At 42.6% G+C, this 16,998-nt stretch overlaps 1 protein-coding gene across 1 annotated transcript; it reads right to left on the reverse strand.

Moving 5' to 3' along the window:
- Window positions 1-10,660: 10,660 nt before the first annotated feature.
- On the reverse strand, window positions 10,661-14,295 carry cebpg (CCAAT enhancer binding protein gamma). Its single transcript, XM_063882301.1, is given in 4 exon segments — window positions 10,661-11,922; window positions 12,232-12,463; window positions 13,143-13,371; window positions 14,158-14,295. Coding segments are annotated over 3 exon segments (564 nt in total). The 5' UTR covers window positions 13,145-13,371; window positions 14,158-14,295; the 3' UTR covers window positions 10,661-11,592.
- Between the last annotated feature and the right edge of the window lie 2,703 nt (window positions 14,296-16,998).

A 16,998-nucleotide genomic window follows, 5' to 3' on the forward strand; every position in this document is an offset into this window, starting at 1 on the left:
ACCCGGGAGGTCGATTCCAGGACCAACCCCACCCGGCCGCCGGCGATTGGCCTACAAAATATGACGGCAGACGATGACCCGGAGGCTTACCTGGGTATCTTTGAGGGCACCGCCGCAGCGTGTGGGTGGCCGGAGGAGGAGTGGGCCGTGCGGCTGCTCCCCATGCTCTCCGGGGGAGCACAGTTAACTGTGCAAGCCTGTCGGCGTCCTCTCGCTACGACTATGGCCAGCTAAGGAGGGCCATCATGGACCGGATGGGCAGTACGCCAGAGGGGCATCAACGCCGGTTTCGAGCCCTTCTCTTCGAGGACGCCGGCCGCCCCTTCGCCTACGCACAGCAGCTCCTTGATGCGGCGAAGCGATGGCTCAGACCAGAAGAACATTCCGTGGAGGAGGTCTTGGGGCAGGTGTTGCTGGAGCAATTTGTCGCCGGCCTGCCATCCTTTACCGCGAACTAGGTCCAGTGCCACCACCCCGCCGGCCTGGAAGCAGCCGTGGTCCTGGCGGAGGATCACCTTTCACTGCCCCGACGAAGCCTGATCCCCGACCGTCCCAGCCGGCCGACCCACTCCAGCCCCGAGGAGGAAGTTTCCCCGCCGCGATCCCCGCTGTCACCCCTACCCCACATCAACAGACCCGGATTAACCCCTCTCCTCTTCCCATCTGTCCTCAGGGTCCAGTCTACGCGTCTGTTCAGCCGGCACCCTAACCACACCCCGCTGCCACAGGGACATTAAGAAAAGGTTTGTCAGGCAGCATGTGAACACTTTGTGAGATGTGCACCAGAACTGGACCGGAGAGCAATGGAAGAAGGGGGCCGGGTCTGAAGGATCAGGATGTGTGAGGGTCTCTTACCTGGGGAAGACATGGCACCAGGGTGCATTATGGGAGGAAGGCCAGCTGGAGGCAGAGTGATGCTCTGCTCGGAAGCCTTGGGTCCTGTGGATGTTACTCTGACACGTAGAAGGCATGATCTAATATGATCTGCCACCTCAACACAGATACCCCTCATTATTGAGCCGCAGGTGAATAACATAAACCCTGATCGCAAGATTTAAAGTAATAACTCATTTGTCGGATAAGATTGTTATCAATAAACTCAAACATTATTAGAACTACAACAATGAAACTTTTTATAAAATAAATCTGTGTTTCTCCTCCCATGATAACCCCCGGTCAGAGAGGGTTTCTAGTAAATGACGCAACAGCAGAGATTAGTTTAAGGTGAAACAGTAAATCCATCAGAGCACGGGAACAGAAAACACGTGTCAGTACTTTCTGTTTCTGATGAGTCCGCAGATTAATGATGCAATAAGAGACCAGATCCTCTCCCCGTTCACCAACACCTCATCCATCACCCACAGCTTCTAAAATTAGCACGTTATCTCTATTATTGTACCGGGGGGGGGGGGTCGGTTCCATAATCTCAGAGGAATACATGACTCTCAGATGGGCTGCAGACAGAACAGAGACTCGTTTAAAATACATACTTATTTTAATTGATGAATGTACAACACCTTCATGAGTTCCTACTACACACTTCATTTTATAATTATACAAATCAACCAAAAGCATGATATCAAATTACAGACTCAAATTAAAATGTATTTGGTGGAAAATTGACAAGCAAGCGGAATATAAAGTAGGCCTAATGAAAATGATCTCCGGTTTATCTGGCACGATAACAAACCATCACATGCCGATACGTGACATATCGCATTAAGGTAACTCACGGTAATGTACCGTCACGTAACTGCACTGAAACATAGCATAACGCCGCGTAACGTACGGTAACATTACATAATATAACGTGATATAGCGTAACGCAATGATGCCTGGGGCTAGCAGGCCGGGAAACAGCTTTTGCCTCACAGCTTCCCAAAAAATCCTGTACCCGCTCGGGTAATAAGTCCCTTAGCCACGGCCTCGAATGTATCTCGATGCGTGCCGTAGCTATGCCCCGCCTTCCAGTTGGCGGCCCAGCCGACTCCATCTTCATCTGTTTCGTCACGGGTCTCGCCGACTTCTGTGTTTAGTAGGTAACTCCACGCGCCATTCTCCCTCCATTCATACAATATACTATAAGCTACATGCTAACTGAAGCTAAAAACAATAACATCCGGTACTACCGGAAGTTCAAATCTGGTCCGTCGGGAAACAGTGAATATCCTTTAATGTTCCGTCACAATATATTGATTATTCTCACACCGCCCGCAACGTCACAAACGGTAACGTACCGTAGCATACAGTATAGTTACATAACATAATGTAACATGATAAACGGTGATGTGAAACACTGTATCGTCACGTGACACACCATAACATACTGTATGTTAACATCACATCACACAACGTGACGCAATGATGCTGAACCATATCTTACCATTAATGAAACGTGACATAACATGCCGAACTTTAAAGGACGATACGTAGCACAATGTAACAAACAGTGTTGTGGGTACTCGAATTACTTTTATCGAGTAGCGAGTAACGTAACGCGTTAGTTTCGTGCGTTCGGTAATCAGTAACTTTTTTTTAAAGTAATCCGTTAAAATCCCGACTGCAGCCTGCTTTTTGTCAGACAGTTCTGTGCCACCTGCGGATGTGTCAGCGGAGGCGCAGCGCTGTGATGCGTCCTGTGCCCTGCTGCTGACCTACATTACCTGTGTGTGTGTGTGAGCAGTGTGCGAACTATACCACGGTGTCCGGGGGAGCCGGATTTTTTTTTTTTTTTTTTTTTGAGGGGGGGGGGGGGGGGGGGGGGGATTCTGATCTGTGACATAGGCCTATTAAATAGAAAATCCGTTGCACACGGGGTGCCAAAGGTCTACATTTACATGAAACAGAAACAGATTTACCGAGCATGTATGGGCTACGCAAACTTCAATCAACTTGATAATAAATAATCCACGGACCACCAGCGCCTACCTTTGCCCCATTGATCTCTTGAAGCTGCATGACAGGTGGGAGTTTTTTAAATGCCATCCTTTCCTTTGCTATCATATACGCAGATCGGAAAGCATTGGACGTTTCCTCCAGCAACTTTCCGTTGATTGCGAGAATCTGGTTCGGCAGTATTGCTTGTTTTCTTGTTTCTGCCAGTTCAACTGCCCTGTTGTGCGCCACACTATCCCGATGCTTGTAGATTTTCTTACGCAAGTTGTTCTTAGTTTTACTGGATACGTCCCCGTTCATCCATTCTTCTGATAAGTGCACTCCACCTTTATCAGTACTGAGGAGAAGGCTTTTAGCATCCCTGCAGAGAGTACAGCCTATGGATCCATCCTTGGAGAATAGCCATGGGAGGCGTGTGATCCACTCACTCCACTGTTGGCTGGTCCAGCCATCCGGCAGCCGCCGGACCACCGCAGCAACTTCACCCCCCCCCGATCTCGAGCAGCAGGCAGGGAGGAAGAGGAAGCACAAGTGGGGTGGTCATCAGCAACATCATCATCTTCTTCCATATCTCCTTCGACCTCTACTATGGTAATTGTCATCACGTTAGAAGCCTCTTCTCTTGGCTCATCTTCTTGTGTCTCTTCAGCACACAAGTTATCTTTAACTGTCAAGTTAGCACTAGCAGCACTGACATTAGCTCCCTCCTCTCTCGGTACTGTTGTAACAGCAGTCACAAAGGATGTGCTTCCACCAGCTACATTCGTTTGGTCTTCTTTATCAAGTTGTTTGGCAGTCTTTTTAAAGAAATTGCCCAGTGTAAGTTGTTGTTTTTTTCTTTTCAACATACTGTCAGCAGCAGCAACAATACCTTGTAAACATGTAGTGCTACAGTAAATAAACGATCACGTGAGTGAATTGGTAGTGGGCGGAGCTGCAAACAGCGGCAAGCAGGCGACACTTTTTTCATGAATCATAAACTCTAAATTGATAGTTTTCACGTGACGTCAGAATGCACGTTGGAGTGCAAGAAAAGCTTTCCACAGCTGTCAGCCACTGGAATTAACGAACCGATTACCTTTCATTCAAAATCACTTAATATCTCTTTGCTTAACATTGTCTGAATAAGGTAGTACAATGCAAGACAGTTGTTGCTCGGTTGATTGTTCAAATCGGCTAAGAGACAAGTCCGGACGATGTTTTTATCGCATAGGCTACCAGCAGATAAAGAAAACTCAGACGATGCTCCTACCCCAGAAAAGCTTCCAAAGTCAAAACAACCCTCAAAGTATGTGTCTTTGCAGTGATCGTTTTATCAAATGGTAAGTTCACCTTATGTAATTAAAATACTTAAACCACCGTCACCGTGTTATGAATCGTGTAGTTTCATAGACTGGCTGAATATCGCAAATTGCGGGTGAGAGTTATCTAGCTCAGAGGATGCTATGCTTTCCCAGGATAACAGTAGGCTAACCTAGTTCAGCCTACACTTTACCAGTTAGCTGCTGAAGCTTGTTTTGAGACAGAGGGCTGATTTGTAAGAAAATAATTATTTGCAAATTCAACTATTCACGTGTATACTTTGAGGGCTGCCAAACTTTGATGGCATCTCCGAAGGCAGGGGTCACGTCTTATTGACTGTAACCACAACCTGGTTTTTTTTCTGCTGCTGATATGCCTAGTCCTGGCTTGTCTCCTCGCCGATTTGAACAACCAACCGAACAACAACTGTCTTGCATTGTATTACTCAGTCAGAACACATTAAGGTAGAGATATTCATTGATTTTGAATGAAAGGTAATCGGTGATCCTAGGTAAATTCCGGTGGTAGAACTAGACAGCTATCGAATGCCTTTCTTGCCCGCCAACTGGGCATTTTGACGTCATACAGCCTGACAACTATGAATAGAATTTTATTTCACTTATTTTACACCTTTGAAAAAAACATTACCCAAAATGGCATTTATTTGGTCATCATATCAATATTTTAGAGAGCTCCCCTAAAATTTCGCAAACCATGTTCCCAGGGGAGCTCATGTCACCACTAGGGGAGCTATAGCTCCCCCTGCTCCCCTCCAGTTCGCACCCTGTGTGTGAGTGTCTCGAACCCCCGGCAAGATGGCAGAGAGGTCAGCGTGTTCATCGTGGAAGTACGCACATTATTTTCAATTCACCAGCGAAAAGGACAAGAACAACATAACGGTAAAACGCACTCTCTGTGTTGTTGAAAAGCTTCTGTCGACCTCAAACAATTCCACTTCGAATTTAAAACAACATCTTGCATCGAAGCAGCACTCTATCCCGCTGGTAGCAAGGCCTGCTGAGGAGGACGACGGTGGTGCACCAGCTCCAAAGCAACAGCGTCTGAGTTGTGGCTCAGTACCCTCTCTGCCAGTGAGATTAAGAAGGTTGTCGCCGGTTATGTGGTTGAGGAGATGCTTCCAATTTCAGCTGTGGAGTCTCCATCCATCCGTAAATTAATAAGTAAAATCCCAACGACACGTAAGCCAGAGGGAACAGTGCCGGACCGAAAAAACCTTTGCAAGCTATCTGGACTTCGAAGAGTGAATGTGAGTTTAGGCCTGTGATACTTGAACAGTGTTTTCATAGTTCAGCTATGAGGCTATATTTGTCATGTGCCCGCTGTGTGCCAGTGAGCGATTTCATTGTTCCTTTTATTCGGCATGTTTGTTAGATCGTTGATTGGTCGTTAATTTATAAATGGATCTGAATCTGCAACCTGTTTACCTCAGATTCTGTTTACTGAAGCGCACGTAAATGTATGCACTTTCATAACTGCATCATATCGGCTACCTGGGCTGGGTACCAAACGTTAGGCAACTCCTGAATGTTGATCACATGATCAGTGATTTAAAAAAGGCATATAACTGTCTGTCTTGTTATTGTTATCCTGCAGAGTTCATTTGGTTGGGTGATGTTATTCATTGTCAGGACGTCTCGGTGCATTTAAAGTAGGCTGTGTGTCTGCGTCAGTTAAGCTGCAGCATGTGCGAGGCGCTGCACCCGGCTTTTAATTTTCGGTAACGCAGGAGTACTCTAACGCGTTACTTTTATGAATAGGTAACGCTGTAACGTAACTGATTACTTTTAATTGATAGTAACGTTGTAACCTAATTAACTACTTTCCAAAGTAACTATACCCAACACTGGTAACAAACAGAAACGCATGATATACGTATATATGTAACATGATATACGGTGATACACTGTATCGTAACGTGACATCCCATAATATAGGTTAACATTACCTACCGTAAAGCACTGTAATATAATGACGCAGCGTGTTTACTTATCAGTAATCACATGAGATGCAGGTGTTCATTTTGAACGTTTTTGCTTCATGGTGTTAGTGCTTTTCCTAAGGTGGGAGCCGTTTGGTTCACTAACTGAAGCTCCTTTATATTGTCATGATAATAAAAGGCTGCAATGCAACGATTAGTGAGGATGGTTTAACTGATTCACGATTTACGTCTTTGAGAGTTTGAGTGATTTTCCTTTTATGAATCATGTTATTGTTCATAAACATCAATAACTCTTCTGGTGTGTGTGTGTGTGTGTGTGTGTGTGTGTGTGTGTGTGTGTGTGTGTCTTCCCACGATGCTTTGCTCTCTCCCTCTCCAGATGTAGAAACATGAATAACGTTTTTTTATGAAACTTCAAACATTAAAATGAGCGATGGCCTCGCCATCCATTGCCAACTTCCGTGTGTTTGAATCCACCTCCTGTGAGAATCTGGCAGCCACACACACACACACACACACACACACACACACACACACACACACACACACACACACACACACACACACACATCTGGAAGACATGTTCTCCAGTTGTTACCTCTTCCTCTTAACTCGGCGCTCTGCGGAGACACTGAACACTCTTGATTTTATTTCTGTACTGGTGTTTGACTTTCTGCACGAGTTGAACCTAATTTTGAAGACGTCTACCTGCTGTATCCCTACCTGCTGTATCCCTACCTGCTGTATCCCTACCTGCTGTATCCCTACCCGGCTACCTGCTGTATCCCTACCTGCTGTATCCCTACCTGCTGTATCCCTACCTGCTGTATCCCTACCCGTCTACCTGCTGTATCCCTACCTGTTGTCCAGCACCCACCTGGAGACTTTGTCTGTGGATGAGAAGATGTTTGGAGCTAGCTGCTGTCAGTGGTAGTTAGCAACCTGAATCCGGGTTGGGTCAGTAAATATCTACGGTGCTGTTGCTCTCCGATGTTACCCTATCAATCGAGTACGTGCACTCTCTTCTGCAGATCAGGCTCTGGGGTCGGTGTGATGGCCCCAGAGCCTGATGCCTGGGTCGGTGTGTTGCAGGTCCTTGGCTGCGATGAGGAGGCCAATAAGCCTAACTGGGAACACAGAGGACCTACTTAAGCCCAGCTGCCTGGAGTCCCAGTGGCTCCCTGACTCTCCTGGATCCTCATCCCATCTTCCAGCCTGGGTCCAGTTAACCAAATGTTGGTCAAACTCCACTGCAGGGATTTCTGTGATCTATTTAAATAGATAAGCTTCTCCCTCTCTTTTGTTGTGGAGCCGCTCATAACAGCCGGATCAAAATATGCATTAGCACATTAAACCGTGTGTTTGTTTTGTGCATAAACTTACTTAAAGTTAACACCCCTGAAGGACACAGTGGATCTAACATCTTGTTCTGCATTTTACTTGCATGATGATGTCCCTTGCACTGTCTCCTTCCTAATTCCAGTTCAACATGTAGTGTGTTGCATGCCGCCCTGTCGGAGGAGCCTTCAGACTTCACGTGATAATCCAGCCTTTAAAACCCCTTTGTGAGTTCATAAAGACAGCTGCAGAAATGTTTCCTCTTCTCAGCAGGGCTATGATATGAACTGTTGTGGAGGAATGTGCGGTGAGTAACGCTGCTGATAACGCACAACATTAATATCTGTTTTCAGAGAAACAGCCTCGCCCTCACGGGGAATATTCGAGTCTGCAGATTTAGACATAAACCACTCACTGGTTCTGGTACCACACCATAAATGTGATTCCTTAAGGTGAAATGTTGATATTTAAGGTCCAAAAATGTACATCCAATATCAGTTCCTTGACTCAACAGCCCTGTTTTATACAAATGTATGTGAAAAAAGAGAACATTCTCTGAGATTTAAGATACTAATTATTATTTATTTCCTACAGTCCCTGAACACACCTTCATGACTTTATGTTTAATTTAATGAAACTTAAACCAGTCTAAGCTCCGTCCGGTTAAACACACACACACACACACACACACACACAGAGAGCAGGTTATTTTTAGCTTGGGGGGGGTTCTGTGTCAGGAGGAGATGTTCTCTGTCTGCGACCTTTGAGATGAAGAAAAAAAATCTAGACTCAGGAGATCATGAAGTCATCCAGTCAATCATTCACTGCACACACACACACACACACACACTGTATGTTCAGAGCTAGGATGTACAATTTCCGCCGATAAATGATTGAAATTACATTAAAATGACAAAGGAGTTCATTTAAATTTTAAAATACACTTAATAGATTGGTCTTAAGCATTAAAATATGAATAATTCAGATTATTCATATTTTAATGTATGAACTCTTCTGTGAATATGAATTAAAATATATATTTATTTATTTGAATGTCAGTGTATTAATCTAAAGGTGACATACATAGAGGGCTGAAAATAAACTCATATTGTAATCTCAAAATGATAAATGTTATTTAGCTGGTGACATGCCCCCCCACCCCCCCCACCACACACACACACACACACACACACACAGTTTCGTTTTTATACTGAAGTTTAATTTACAATGCACGTCCTGCTGTCATATAAAAGCCGAGTCATGAGAAACGCTGCTCAGCAACATTCAGAAAAACATCCCATAATAAGATCCAACGTCATGCACCAAAACATGCAGCGTCATCCGACAGGTAGAAAACACACCTTAGAAAACATTGAAAAACCAGAGGCTGAAACAACGCTCCCACAGCGTTAGCACATTAGCTCAGCGTTAGCAGAGTTAGCACGGCGTTAGCAGAGTTAGCACGACGTTAGCTCATCTTTCGTCCTGTTATTTTACTTTATCTGTTTTTCTGCCCTGTAGACATCAGTCAGTCGAGTGCGATCTATAATTTGAAATGAACAAAAACATTTAAAAACTCCTGATTTTTGTCTGTTTTTGACAGGAATCCTGCATAAAATGATGAGTCACTCTTACGAAACCGAAATACAGTACCCAAAAACAATAATTTAAAGGATAAATCTGCAGATTAATGTCTTATTTATGACTGAAAACAGTGGAGAAGCACATCCCAGTTTCTAAAGTCCAGGGAGACCAGTCTAAATGTCTGTTTTTATATAAATTATACTTAAGATATAAATTGCTGAGTCATGTTAGCACAGAAATCTCTTAGGTGGGAGAACGAAAATAAACCAGTATGAAGATTATATTATTCAAAAAGATGTGGATTTGTATGATGAGAACGTTGTGGAAAACACACACACACACACACACACACACACACACACACACACACACACGCGTTTTGAAACTAAGTCTGTAGTTGATTTTAAAGATTTCTGCAGAACCTGCCGATTCCTTATTTTCCTGGTGTTTCTGTGATGTTAAACACTATTTCCGTCTCTGGTGAAGTCCCAATGAAAGAGGAGCGCTGGCAGGACTTTCTGCTGCCTTTCTTCCAGTCCTCTTCTGGAGTTAACTTACAAAATGTAAGTTTCTGTGTCCTAAAGAGTGTAAAACGATCACTCCTTATTCTGAAAATCATTTATAATCCGGTCATGTTTGTTGTTTGGGCAGGTGTACTCCACATGTCCTTAATCAACAACACATTGGATTAATCGTTCGTTCAATAATGGAAAATCGGATCAAAGCGTGTGATCAAATATCTTATTGTTCACGTGTGACAACTCCTGATGAGCGCCGGATATCACACTCGTTAGTTCCTGATATCTGTGAACTCCAGAGAGCCTTTAAAGAGTTCCTCTGTGAACTCCAGAGAGCCTTTAAAGAGTTCCTCTGTGAACTCCAGAGAGCCTTTAAAGAGTTCCTCTGTGAACTCCAGAGAGCCTTTAAAGAGTTCCTCTGTGAACTCGAGAGCCTTTAAAGAGTTCCTCTGTGAACTCCAGAGACCCTTTAAAGAGTTCCTCTGTGAACTCCAGAGACCCTTTAAAGAGTTCCTCTGTGAACTCCAGAGACCCTTTAAAGAGTTCTTCTGTGAACTCCAGAGACCCTTTAAAGAGTTCCTCTGTGAACTCCAGAGACCCTTTAAAGAGTTCTTCTGTGAACTCTAGAGCCTTTAAAGACTTCAGCCTTTAAAGAGTTCCTCTGTGAACTCCAGAGACCCTTTAAAGAGTTCCTCTGTGAACTCCAGAGACCCTTTAAAGAGTTCCTCTGTGAACTCCAGAGACCCTTTAAAGAGTTCTTCTGTGAACTCCAGAGACTCTTTAAAGAGTTCTTCTGTGAACTCCAGAGACTCTTTAAAGAGTTCCTCTGTGAACTCCAGAGACCCTTTAAAGAGTCCCTCTCCTGCAGTGTGTTCTACAGGTGCAGGTCAATGGTCTGCAGATGCTCAAATCCCTGTGTTCTGCAACACCTCGCACGCTATAGGCGGGACTCAGAGCTGTGTGTTTTATGGGATGTCTGACCCGGGCCGTCTCTTCTGCAGAGACGCTCAAACTGAAGGACAATTCTGCCCCCCCCCCCCTCGTTAAGTTACAGGAGAAGGTATTTCAGTATAAATAGACTCTTTAATAACCACAGAACTGCCCTTTAAACACCGACACGTAGTGAACACACAAAAACTCTCAGAACAGAAGAGATACACATCCTAAAAAACAGAAGCTGGAAGAATTTACATCGAACTGGATTCACAGATCCAATTCCTCTCCAGACCTCCTCCATCAAACAGACCGATTCACACTCAAAATTTGAATGATTTCAATAAATAATAGTAAAATTGTGTTTTTAATCCAACCTTTTTTACGTTTTAAACAAGAATAAAGAACTTGTGGGTTGAAAGCAGGGCATCAATGGATTCATATAGTAATTAAAGTGCTTTCCTGCTTTTGAAAGCTGAATTACAGAGTTTTTCTCTTGACCCACTGAGTTATTAAATCTCGATAAAGCAGAGGAGCGTAGAGAGGTGCAGGAATGAGTCTTCAAACCCTGACAATTCCTGGAGAAAACAAATTTAGAGGAAAAATGAAATTATTGTTTGGGATTAATTTAGATTGTTGAAGATACATTTGAATGATTTTTAACGATAAAAACACAGAAATTGACAGTAAAATAAAAATATGATTTTCTCTTGATCTCAGATCACTTCTCATCTTTTCTATACATTTCCCACTTTGATTTCTTGGAATATCAGAAGAATTTTCCCCAGAAATTCAGATTAATCCCTCAGAATATTCAGCGGAGCGAAACGTACAATCCAAAATCCCTGGAAACATCCCATTGGCTGTGGAGGAGGAGCACGTCCCTGCACAGCCCTATCACAAAGTCTCATCCGTCACGCTGATGGATCGTCCCATAGAAGAACCAGAAGAAGCCCGAAGCAGCAGAAGAAGAAGAAGATTCCAAAAGTTTTGTGCAGAAATCGTCCCTATAGCCCCTGCTCTCTGCCCATTGGCTGAATCGTCCTCCTGGCCCCAGCCCACTCACTGCCCGTTGGCCGCGGTGCTGGGGCTGCCGGCGGCGGGCGGGGGCTGCACATTGTCGGCCAGGTTGTGGGCGTGCTCCAGGAACAGGTCTTTGAGCACGCTCAGCTCCTTGCTCAGCAGCTTGATCTTGGCCTCCAGCCGCTCGTTCTCCTCCTTCAGCTCGTTTACCCGCTGCTGCGTGTCCACCGCCTTCTGCTTGGAGCGCATGCGACTCTTCTTCACCGCCAGGTTGTTGCGCTCGCGCCGCTGACGGTACTCGTCGCTGTCTTTCTCCGCCGACGGCTTCTTCATCCTGCCGGGGGGGCGCGCCTTACCTCCTGTTGGGGGGTGGGGGGGAGAGAGTTGGGGTTATTATTCATACAGCCCCTCAATCCTCCCTTATACTGATCATTTGGGAGGCTGTGGCTCAGTGGGTTTGTGCGCTTAGGAGCACTGGCTCAATCCCCAATGCAGTCAGCATGTCGTTGTGTGTCTCTGTCTGGCCCCCCCCCCCCCAAAGTTTGATTGTCTATGTTTATTAAACGTATGGTCTCGTTGGATAAGGCTTCGGCTAAATGAAACGTAATGATTGGTCGATTGTTATAGTCCAGTGGTTAATCATCAGTTCCGCTCTGATTGGTTAATGAGCAGGTTGATGCCTTACCTGCTGGGGGGGGCGATCTGGGGCACCTGCTGCAGTGCTAACAGTGATGACTGGGGGGTGGTCTGGCTCTGGATGACGCTCACGCCGGAGGATTGGTTGGGGGTGTTTGGTTTCGCCTGGGACAGCCGGCTCATTGGGATTGTTGCCTCCAGGTGTGGCGGTTCGAGACTCCTCAGTGTGCAGTGAATTGTTGGGGGGGTGGGGCGGAGTTCACCTCTATGGAGCCTGGAAGGCGGGGTGGGACAAGGTAATATTACTATCAAATAAACAAAACAGAAATAAAAATATGGAAAAATACTGCAATATGTTTCTGAACTATTATGAAAGTTATTAAGTCCGAAATATTATTAAAATATGAAATAAAAAGCAGGATAGAACAAAATTGCAATAAATCACATAATATTTAGAAAAATACTCAAAATGTTGTTGAATTCAAATAAAATCTGGAAATAAAAGATGATAGAAAATATTATAAAAGTATGTAAAAATATATCTGAATTGAAATCAAAATATAAAATATCAATAAATGTATTTTAAAAATATACTATATTTTAAATGTTCTCCATAAAAGATCATTTAAAATAAAATATTAAATATATGTACAACATTTCTGATTTCCAGGGACAACAGCAACGTTACTCACAGGTAGAACAAATATCAATAAACAGTGAGAGTGTACCGGTGTGCTTAATAAAAACAGCAATTATAATGAGGTATTATATGACAGAATAACTTTTTTTGCATGAAAATAATTCTTATTGTTCTCTTGGCTGACGGGTAAAAAATTCTTCCAATATTTGGAGCTCTTGTTTACATCATTTCGAGTAAAAACAATAAGTGTCTCCTGAGATAAAAACCATAGAGTGACTTGCTAACACATATATTAACATATGCTCGCCCTTACATGTCTTTACTCTGATTGGTTGATTATTATTCCGCGGTTTATTATCAACGCTGCTCTGACTGGTTAATTAGCCGCGCTGCACACTCTGATTGGTCGACGCGTTGCCATGCAGCGGTGTGCGCAGCGGAAAGCGCTCCGGGTGGAAGCAGAGCTGTTGCCTGGTGTTGCATCATCGTCGGCTGTGTTTGAAGGGGAACTCCGGAGGAAACATGCGGGGCTTCAATCACAGCTTTCAAGAGATTTAAAATACAATTATAACTCTGGATTTATTATATAAATGACAGCTGAAAACACAACTCTTTAGATGTATTAGATTTGAGTATTTTATTAGCGACACGCCCCTTTTAAATGGTCTTTTAATCTTTATTATTTTTATATTTATTCTATAGGTTTTGATTTCTATTCTTCATTTACTATATTTATTTGAAGTTAGTCTTTTAATATGATCTTTATTATTTTTATAATTATTTATTTAGTATTATATTATTATTATTATTATTTGGTTTTATTTTACACGTTTAAAAAATATATTTTATCTTATTTATGGATTTGTCTTCTTCAATTTTTTTCCGAGAGGATCATTAATATTTTATTGTGTTTAATTGTTTATTCTCACACCTTTTACCTGCTGTGTCTCAAACTGTTATATCATGTTGTTATTCTGCATGTAAAAGGTCTTAACACCTGGCCTGATGTGAAACCTGCTCTAATGTGTTGTATTTGCCTTCTTTCAAAAACACTTTAAAGCTTTATTATTACTACTTTTCACAACTTTCTGTTCCCAGGAAGCAGCCAGCAGAATATCAGTAACCTGTCACTCAACACTAGTCTTAAACAGTCAGAAAACAAACCCTAATTAGTGTTTTAATCAGAAATTAAGTTTCATTTTCTCACTTTCCTCCGACGAGGCGTTCACTACCCGTTTAGCCTGTTAGCTCCTGATGCTAACAAGCCTCTAAACCTCACTGTTTTCACTGCCTTTCGGTCCTAAAAATACATTTAAAACATGGTTTACCTTTAGGGGGCGGCGGTGGAGTCGACCATTCGTCAAAGTACAAAGATTGAGCGTAAAAAAGAGAGTTTAATCCCGTCTCTGTTTGTCTCTGAGTGTGTTTGTTTGGAACATGGAGAGGAGAGTATTGCGAAATCTCTTTTACCATGTACGGCAATCTCCCGGATCAGCCAATCAGAGGGGGGAAGGCGGTGGCGGACAAGTGGTTAGGCCAATCAGAGGCGAGTGTGCGGCAGAGTGATGCAATGCACTCTATGATGGACAGCTGGATCCACCAATAGGGGAGGGCGCATTCTGTTGGTTTTGTTTATGTAATATGAGGTTCGTGAAATTAGTTCCTCCACGCATGACTTAATCTCTAATGACGACATCCAATCACACCGAAACTACCAATTATACTCGGGGTTTCTGTAGTATTACTACTGTATGATTATACAAAAATAACCCCAAATGTGTCATGCTTATTTACAAGGAACACACCTCAAAAACCTAATAAGAAAACACACCTTACAAACTGGTATCACTGCTACTATCTTATAATATAATATGACCTGTAATGTGTCATGGTTTTGTAAACAGAAAACTCTTTAAAAATGTGTTTTATTAAAGAAAAACACGTTATATTTGTTTACTACTATTAATAATTGGCACAAACCCTCATTTTACCACCTCCGCAAAATTGCAAAGGTCCGACCCTCTCTTACCCGCCCCGCTGCTGAACCACTTATCCATGCCTTCATTTCCTCCCGCCTTGACTACTGTAACTCACTCTCGACGGCATCAGTTCACCCTCTCTCAGTAGACTCCAACTGGTACAAAATGCAGCCGTCCGACTCCTCTGACCAGATCACAGCACCGCATCAAAGATCTGTTCTGGCTTCCCGTCTCCCACAGCATCAACTAACCCTCACCTACAGCCCTCCACCATCTGCATCTGAAAAACATCCAGATATTTTAGGAAACGTGATAACTTCGAAAAAAGATCGGAAATGGTTCAAAGTCGACATTTTGAAGAAATAGTCAGAAATTCAAAAAAGTCAGAAATTTGGAAAGAAAAACGCAAAACGAAGACAGAATTTTTAGGAAAAAGGGATAATTTATATAAATATCGGAAATTGTTAAAAGTCTAGATTTATAAAAGAAAAACAGAAATTAGAAAAAAGGTCAAATTTTTTAGGAAAAAGGTCAAATTTTTTAGGAAAAATGTCAAATTTTTTAGGAAAAAGGTCAAATTTTTTAGGAAAAAGGTGATCATTTTGAAGAAATAGTCGGAAATTCCAAAAAGTCGAAATTTGGAAAGAAAATCTAAAGGAACAAAATGTGTGCATTTTCAAATTTGAAATTTAGAAAAAAATCAAAAGAAGATCAAGTCAGATCTTTTAGGAAAACAATGATCATTTTAAAGAAAATGTAGGAAATAGAATAAAGTTTTGAAAGAAGTCGAAACATTTCAAAGAAATCACATTTTATTGTAAAAAGTGATAATTTAGACATTTACAAAAACAAAAATGAAATTTTGAAAAATAATCAGACATTTTTAAAAGTTGGCATTAAGAAAAAAATCCAGAAAGAGTTTCAGATCTTTTAGGAACAAAAATGATAATTTTGAAGAAATAGAAGAGAAAAAAAATCAAAACATTTAAAAAAAATCTGATTTTTGGGGGAAAAAGTTATAATTTTGAAAAAGTGTCAGACATTTTTAAAAGTCAACATCTATAAAAAAAATATCAGAACTTCAAAAAAAGTCTGATATTTTAGGAAAAAAGTGATCATTTTGAAGTAATAGCCGGAAATTCATAAAAGTCGAAGTTTGAAAAGAAAATCAAAAGGAAAAAAAAGGGAGAGTTTTTAAAACCCACAAAACTCCTGCAGAAACAGCAGCTCTTCAGCACATGCATCATTTAGAGAACATTCAGCAGCTCGAGGAAACATGAGCAGCGTTTACTAAAAGCTTTTTTTAGTCACTTTTTAGTGTCCCTGAGCTCCGTTGTGTTCCTCATGTTTTATTTTTATTCCAAATAATAATCCTGAGGTTTCCTGCAACAACAAGACAACATAGTTTGTCTTTCCTTGAGTTTCAATCCACGATAAAGTAGCTAAACTTAGACCTCTGTGTGCCCAGTCAGAGGTCAAAGGACACAGAACACACACACACACACACACACACACACACACACACACACACACACACACACACACACACACACACACACACACACACACACACACACACACACACTCGCTGTGAGCCAAGTCAAACAGTGTGCGGTACAGTGTGTACTCAGTGCGCTCCTCTTTATCTGTGGAACTAAAATCTGTTCAGCCTTTTTATTATTCCAACATGGAGAAGACCAGTCCTGAACAGAGGTGTCAGAACAGGTTTCTGGATCCTGTCTGGACATTTTACTCTTTACAACTGGCACATCTCCTCTCAGTTCCCCCGGGATAGATAACGTTTTCTGATTTAAGGACTTTTTAGAGGTTCTAATAACCCAAACTTCTCACAGAGGGTTCCTCAGTCTCCTCAGTGATCTCTGAATATCATTGGAGACTTCTTCAGGACCATTGGAGACTTCTTCAGGACCATTGGAGACTTCCTCAGGACCATTAGAGACTTCCTCAGGACCATTAGAGACTTCCTCAGGACCATTAGAGACTTCCTCAGGACCATTAGAGACTTCCTCAGGACCATTGGAGACTTCCTCCGGACCATTGGAGACTTCTTCAGGACCATTGGAGACTTCCTCAGGACCATTAGAGACTTCCTCAGGACCATTAGAGACTTCCTCAGGACCATTGGAGACTTCTTCAGGACCATTAGAGACTTCCTCAGGACCATTAGAG

Source organism: Eleginops maclovinus, chromosome 4 (assembly GCF_036324505.1).
Source record: "Eleginops maclovinus isolate JMC-PN-2008 ecotype Puerto Natales chromosome 4, JC_Emac_rtc_rv5, whole genome shotgun sequence".
Taxonomy (NCBI): Eukaryota; Metazoa; Chordata; class Actinopteri; order Perciformes; family Eleginopidae; genus Eleginops; species Eleginops maclovinus.